Source organism: Lipotes vexillifer, unplaced genomic scaffold (genome assembly GCF_000442215.2).
Source record: "Lipotes vexillifer unplaced genomic scaffold, Lipotes_vexillifer_v1.1 scaffold541, whole genome shotgun sequence".
NCBI lineage: Eukaryota > Metazoa > Chordata > Mammalia > Artiodactyla > Lipotidae > Lipotes > Lipotes vexillifer.
In genome coordinates, this window is record NW_006771814.1 from 140,095 (window position 1) to 147,147 (window position 7,053).

The following is a 7,053-nucleotide window of genomic DNA, read 5'->3' on the forward strand; positions in this document are numbered from 1 at the left end:
TTCAGCAGATTGCCCCAGGTCACGTGAGGGAACTTTTTAGGGTGATGGAAAAGTTCTAAAATCGGGTTGTGCTGATCATTGCACAAGCCTATAAATTTACCCCAGATCATTGAACTGTATACTTACGAACGGCTGCTTTTTATACTAAGTGAATTACATCTCAATAAAGTTGTTAAAAAACAGCAAGGGGCAGGGGTGAGGAGGAACAGATGAAACAAGGTTGGTGATATTTAAAAAAATTTTTAAATTTTATATTGGAGTATCGTTGATTTACAATGTTGTGTTAGTTTCAGGTGTACAGCAGAGTGATTTAGTTACACGTATACATAGGTCTATTCTTTTTTCAGATTCTTTTCCCATGTAGGTTATTACAGAGCACTGAGTAGAGTCTCCTGTGCTGTGCAGTAGATCCTTGTTGCTTATCTATTTTATATGTAGTAGTGTGTATATGTTAATCCCAACCTCCTAATTTATCCTAACTTATCTCTCCCCTCAAACTTTCGCCTTTGGTGAGTTTGTTTTCTAAGTCTGTGAGTTAGTTTCTGTTTTGTAAATAAGTTTATGTGTATCATTGTTTAAGCTTCCACATACAAGTGACGTCATATGACATTTGAAGCTGGGTGATGAGTAATGGGGGCTCATGATATTATTCCTCCGACTTTTCTGTATATTTGAAAGATTTCATAATATGAACTTAAAAAACAAATAGCTTACAGTAATAAGCAAGCAGTGGAGCTCGGGCTCCTAATCACTGTGCTGAGCTGCCCTGCTCTGGGCACGCAGCTGACCCCAGAGAAGGAGGAAGCGTGATAGGTGCTCTGATCAGGGGCCTTATCACACATTCACTTATTCACATCACAGATGCTTACCTGGCACCTTCTAGGCACCAAAGCTGGGCATACAATAGGGAGCAAAACTGGTAACTCTCTCCTGCCCGCATGCCTGAGGAGTAACTTTTAAGCAGAAACATTAAGAATGCAAAGGCAGCAGCTGTTCCAAGATCTGAAGACAGAACTTTTCAGCCAAAGGGACCGCGTTTAGGGAGGGGGGCAGGAGTTTGGCTGATTTAAGAAACTGAAAGAGACCAGTGTCAAGCTCCTGGGGGCCAGGAAAGTCTGGAGCGAGGAGGCTGGTGAGGGGCCAGATCCACAGGGCCTCCTGGGCCTCGTTACGTATTGTAGATTCTTTCCTAAAAACATAGAGAAAACCACTTGAAAACTGTAAACTGGGGAAGACATGATTACTGTGGCTTTTCCTAGAACTCTTCCCTGTTCCTGTGAGGACTTTTCTTTCTTTGGCTGTGCAGCAGGGCTTGCGCGATCCTAGTTCCTCAACCAGGGGTTGAACCCAGACCCCAGCTGTGAAAGCACCCAGTCCTAGCCACTGGAGGTCTTATTAGGCCCTGAGGGCCTTTGGAGAAACAGGCCACTCACTGCCGGTCTCAGTTTCCCCACACTCTAGGGTGGAAAAATCCAATCAAGTGCAGCAGCCCGAGAGCCACTGGGTCGTAGAGGCAACACAGCCGAGCAGGCAGATCTTGGGCTCTGAGCCCTCCTGGCAAGTGCCACTCTGTGCCTCAGTTTCGTCCTCCGTAAATAGGGATAATTATGTCAATAGTATGTACCTAGAGGGTTGGTGTGAAGAAATAAGGTAATACCTAAGCGTGTAAGCACTTACTTAGAACAAGAGCTAGCATATAGCGAGCACTCCAGAAATACTCATTTCTTCCTTCCTGCCCTCTCGTCTGCTTCCCGTGTTTCTAACACAGATGAGAAACAATTACAATCCTTAGAAAAGTCGATTTATGGCTCAATGAAAGTGTAAATATAAATGTGTAGATTTGTGGATACAGAGGGGGGAAAAGAAGAGGAAAAGGGCTCCCAGAATGAAGATAACTTCAGGTTATAGATTCAGTTAAAAGGAACGGCCTTTACTCAGCTTTACTCCCGTGAGTGTTAGGACTCCTATTCCGACCTGCGGTGTCCGAACGACATTGACATTTATTCAGGGTGGTCTCTGAGGGATTACAGTGACTTTCCTTCTTTTCAAATGTGTATCTGAAAAAGAAATATGTATTGACCTCATTCACTGTGACTCCACAGACTTTCAGAACTATATTAGAATTGCTTTTCAGATATAATGCCTTTTGCATTATATCTAAACACAGATATAATGGACACAAGGCCCTTCTTTCCCTGGGGATCCCAAAGCAGTTCATGGAGCGGGGGTGGATCTTGGGGTACTCAGTTATAAGAGGAAGCAGTGGTGTGTAAAGAAAGTGGAGTGTGGTATTCCCAGACCCTGGCAGGTGAGCACTTTTCTCCTTCCTTCCTGAAATTAACCTCTTTTCAAGGGCAGTCAATCAGTCCATAGGCCATCATCCCTGGCCCAGCACTAACCTGTCCGGTGAGTGAGCTCGGGGGAGCTGCCTCCTCTCTGGGTTCGGATTGTACCAGCGTGGGCATTGATGTCCCAGCCGCTGGCCCACGAGTCACAGCCAGCCCATCCAGGTGTGTTTGGTCTCCACAGTGTTCTTAACAAATTTGAGTCAACATTAAAAAAAAAAAGATCTTTTCTGGAACAATCTAAAGATGGGGCAAGATGGAGTTGTCCCCCTGGAGACGCATGATGTGGGCACAGACCCCTTCCCTCACTGACTCTTTGCACCTGAAATCCAAGGCTCAGCGTCTCAGGTTCTGGTCCATAGTGGTGAGGACCAGAAATGTCCTGGGTGAGGACCCAGGAATGTCTGGAAAGGGTGGTACTGGGAGGCCCAGATGCTGCCCGCCTGGGCTGCTCCCGAGGGCCGCTGGCACCTGCAGGGCAGCCGTATCATGCAGCACACAATGTCACAATCTACCTGTCTCCCTCGTGCTCTTCAGTGAAGCTGAGAGACTTCCAGTCGGCAGTGAACAACTTTGAGAAGGCCCTGGAGAGAGCGAAGCTCGTCAATAACAACCAGGCACAGCAGGCCATCATCAACGTGAGCCTCTCCCCCGCTGGGCTGGCTCTGGGGCTGGGTGGGCCCCCGGGCTCTCAGCCCCAGATATTTATCACCCCCCAACCGCAGGGCACATTCTGGGTAGGGCAGTGGCTTTCCACTGTTTGTTACTGCCATCAGTTTATATAGCAACCCAACCAATACCCATATTGTGAACTTTTTGTTTTGGGCCACGCCTTGCAGTGCAGCTTGCAGGATCTTAGTTCCCAGACCAGGGGTCGAACCCCCACACTTGGCAGTGAAAGCTCGGAGTCCCAGCCACTGGACTGCCAGAGAATTCACCTCAATACACATATTTTTCTTTGAAAAAACAGAAAAAAAATAGAAAGTTTTACAAAACATATTTACCTTTACTATGTACACTGATATTTCCTACTCTATTCTATTTTCTTTTCATTCCTTTTCTTTAATGCTGGCTGAGCCCTCCTAAGCGCATTTTAGGACTTGCAGTTTGAAAAGTACCAGCCCCCCCCAGCCCCCCACCCGCCCCCAGGAGTCAATAAATCAGTGTGATTGCCTCACTCGCTTGTGCTGCTTGGTCAGGCAGCCGCTAGCCACCTGCAGCCATTTAGAGTAAAAGGAATGAAAAGTAAGTAAAAGTTACAGTTCAGTTCCTCAGTCACACCAGCCATGTTTCAAGTGCTCAATAGCCACGTGAGGCCTCTGGGTACCACACAGTGCAGATCTAAAGTCTTCCCATCACTGCACCAAAGGTGATGACCGTGGTCCCGGCCCTCAGGAAGTGTGATGTCTACAGGAAGCTTAAAACACAACGCCCTCGTTCCTGACCCGTGCAACAGGGACTAGGGTTTTCAGCGTGAGAGCCTCAGCGGGTAGGCAGGGCTGGGCCTTTCCCCTCAAGGAGGGTTTGAGGTCGCCTTGGAGGCTGGGCAGGTTTTGAAAGTAGGAGGCAAAGAGAAGCGCCTGTCAAGCCAAATGGACCCACGGCCCTAAGTGGCTCCTCATGGGACCAGGCCTCTGACCTTTCACCCCCTGGAATGGCATCTCCAGGCAGGAAAGCATACGAGGGGGGCAGACCAACGCTGCACAAGAGAGTCCAGGCCCGGCAGACGTTTCCTGAGTGTCTAGTGGTGTTCTGCCCTGGGGAGGGTCAGGGGGAGGGCTGCGACGAAGAGGGCAGAGTTGCCCTCAAGATGCACACAGGCTGAGTTCCAGGTCCCCGGGGGTCCTGCAGACGCCATGGGAGCCCCTCGGAAGGCAGGCCAGCCCCCAGCCATAGTGTGTGGCTGAGTCCCCTCCGTGGCTTGCTGCCTGGCTGAGGGCTGAAGGGCTTGCCTTGTCTCTTTTTTTTTTTGAATTTTTGTTTTTTGCTTTGTTTTGTTTTGTTTTTGTTTTTGTTTTGTTTGTTTTTTTTTTGCCTTGTCTCTTTTACATTGGCTGAAGCCAAGAGAAGCTTTAGGTAAAAAGGTGGGACTCAGTAGACAGACGCAACCCCCCAGAACAGGCCTGAGCCCGAGGGAAATGAGTTTGAGTTGCCTGCAAGCCGTGCTATCTCTCATACCACTTAGTGTGGGGAGTTCCAAGTGCATAGTATCCACTAACCTCAGGGCGGCAGTCTTCAGAGGAGCCAGGGGAAAGGGGAGGGGCCAGGGTTCTGCACAGCCCTGCCTCCTGGCGCTGGGGCTTGGGTGGGGAAAGGACAGGTCACACAGGGTTAAGAGAGCTCACCAGCTCCTCTGCCACCCACAGGCCCTGGACGATGCCAACAAGGGCATCATTGAAGAGCTGAAGAAAACCAACTACAGGGAGATACTCAAAGATAAGAAGGAGAAAGGTGAGTTCTGGGGCCCCGTAGACGGCAACCTCAGAACCCTCCCTCTGCGTTCCTTCTGGCAGTCTTCGCCACGCTTTCCTGCGGTCGGGGGCTTGGCACTGCTCACCGAGTATTCTGATTTCAGTGCCGCCACCAACCCCAGCCTTTCTTGGGACGGGAGAGGGAGACCTCGGGCTGGGGTCAGAACCCATGCTGTCTGCCCTATTTCTTCAGTACTCCCATATTTCTTTAATCGATTCATCAACTATTTGTTGAGCGTTTGTCACGTGCCAGGAAGGTGTGAGATTTGGGAGGAGACAGAAGCTCGGTCCCTGCCCTGGAGGAGCCCACAGCCCAGTGGGAAAGCCAGGCAATTAGAGTTGCCGGCGACCAGGGCTCCTGCACCGGAGCCTGCTGTGCAGGGGGACAGTGCTCTGCTGTGAGGGCCCGGGCAGGGGCGCTCCCAGTTCTGTGCGGAGGTAGGGAATGCTTCCAAGAGGGAGAATCTTCCGCCTCAGGCTCCAAAAGATGCCCAAGCATTTTCCAGATACAAGATGGAAGGTTGAGGGCATTTCTGGTGGGAAACAGCAGGAGCAAAGACAGAGGTGGAATGACAGTAGCTTACACTGCGGGGCCTCTTACCGCTGGCCCGACACTGGGTTAAGCATTAGACAGAATGATCTCACTTGGTCCTCACCACCTAGGAGGTAGGTACTGTTTTGGGGGCACTGGAGCCTGAGTGATCTGCCCACGTCACACAGCAGTCTGACTCAGAGCCACACGCTCCCCTGCTGCTGGCAGCTGCTCTTCAGGGCCAGCAGTGGGCAGCGCAGGGGTCGGGGCAGGGGACCCAAGGGCCAGCTGAGGTGCATAGGTGGCAGGGCTGTGCTCCTGCTGGCCAGTCTAGCCCTTATCACATTCTTTCTCCCGAGGGCTCCAGGGAGTAGAGAGGCCTTTGATCCCCCCCTTGCTCTAGGCTGTCTGACTGGCTCCCATGAAAGGAGTGAGGGCAGAGGAAGTGGCTGGGACTCCAGGCCCCACAGTTGACAGGGACCGGGGATGGGCCCCAGAGGGGCAGGGATGATAAGAGAAGCTGACCTCCACCCGGTGCTACCTGCATGCCAGGCACTTGTCTAAGCTTTATACATATCGACTCATCTGATCCCAGAGCACTAAGAAATAAGTATTCCGTGCTTGATTTTACGGGAGTGGACATGGAGGCAGAGGGGTTAAAGTTCCACAGCGGATTCCAGTCTCCAGCAGCCTACCTCTGGAACCCATGCTTTTCCCTCTGAGGGGCCCTCCCTCCAGCCAAATTGCAGTAAAGGGTAGCTGGGGCTGGGGCTCCGGGCTCCTTGGGAGACAGAGCCCCTTGCAGGCACCGAGGCTGAAACCCTCTCTGATCCAGGTACAGCAGCGGGCATTTGGGCATGGGGTTTCTGGGCACCTGAGCAGCCAGATGACAGCCTTTTATTATCCAGCACCTGCCACATGGTGGCCAGATCCCCTCAGAGAAGATCTGCCTCTGCCTCCATACACCCTTGGAACTGCTCTCAGAAGCCACAGAAGCAATAATGTGAAGGGTACAGCAGGGAAATGGCAGATGCTCCAAGCATCCTCCTCCCTTGGCCGACGGAGTGCTGGGAAAGGCATCCTGAAAACTCCTCTGGAAGGCCCTGAGGCTGGCAGCTGCTGGGCACTTCCCTTCCCGGACAGCAGGTGGCAGCATTGCATGTGTCTTGGCCAAATCACGTCATTTTCCTGCTCTGAACCCAGAGCCCCTATAGGCGGCTTAGAAACCAGGACTTCCAGGAAGAGAATGTGGAGGGGACTCAGGAAAGGATTGGTAACTTTTCTCTGTAGCTGGTAAAAACAACGAGCAAAGATCCCTTGGGTTGTAAAATTGCTCTCCATCCGAACTTCCACCACAATCTGCTCACATTTTTACGGGGAACCTCCCAACAAATGATGAATATGCTTCCCAGGGACAAAGGGAAATGCAGAATGGGGATGCTGGAGCAGAAGCCCCTGTCCTTTCCCAGCACCTGTGCTAGTTCTCATAGGGAAAAAGAAAGAATGTGGTCTGGGGGCAGACTGTCCTGGGTTCAAATCCTGGCTCTGCCAGTTATTTATTTGCAATGTAACCATCGTGTGTGATTTCCCCTTTATCGATCTCAGGTCCCTTGACTGCAAACTCGAATCAGTAACACTATGCAATTTTTTTTTTTTTTTTTTTTTTTTTTTTTTTCGAACCCCGGCCTCTCCCCCCCTGGGCCCT

At 50.9% G+C, this 7,053-nt stretch overlaps 1 protein-coding gene across 1 annotated transcript in view; it reads left to right on the forward strand.

The window, feature by feature from the left end:
* ODAD4 (outer dynein arm docking complex subunit 4) overlaps positions 1 to 7,053 on the forward strand; it is a 27,666-nt gene that overhangs the window by 19,478 nt on the left and 1,135 nt on the right. Inside the window, exons 10-11 of the mRNA XM_007447157.1 lie at positions 2,883 to 2,983; positions 4,712 to 4,796. Of these exons, the coding sequence (XP_007447219.1) occupies positions 2,883 to 2,983; positions 4,712 to 4,796 (186 nt within the window). The remainder of the gene's footprint in view (positions 1 to 2,882; positions 2,984 to 4,711; positions 4,797 to 7,053) is intronic.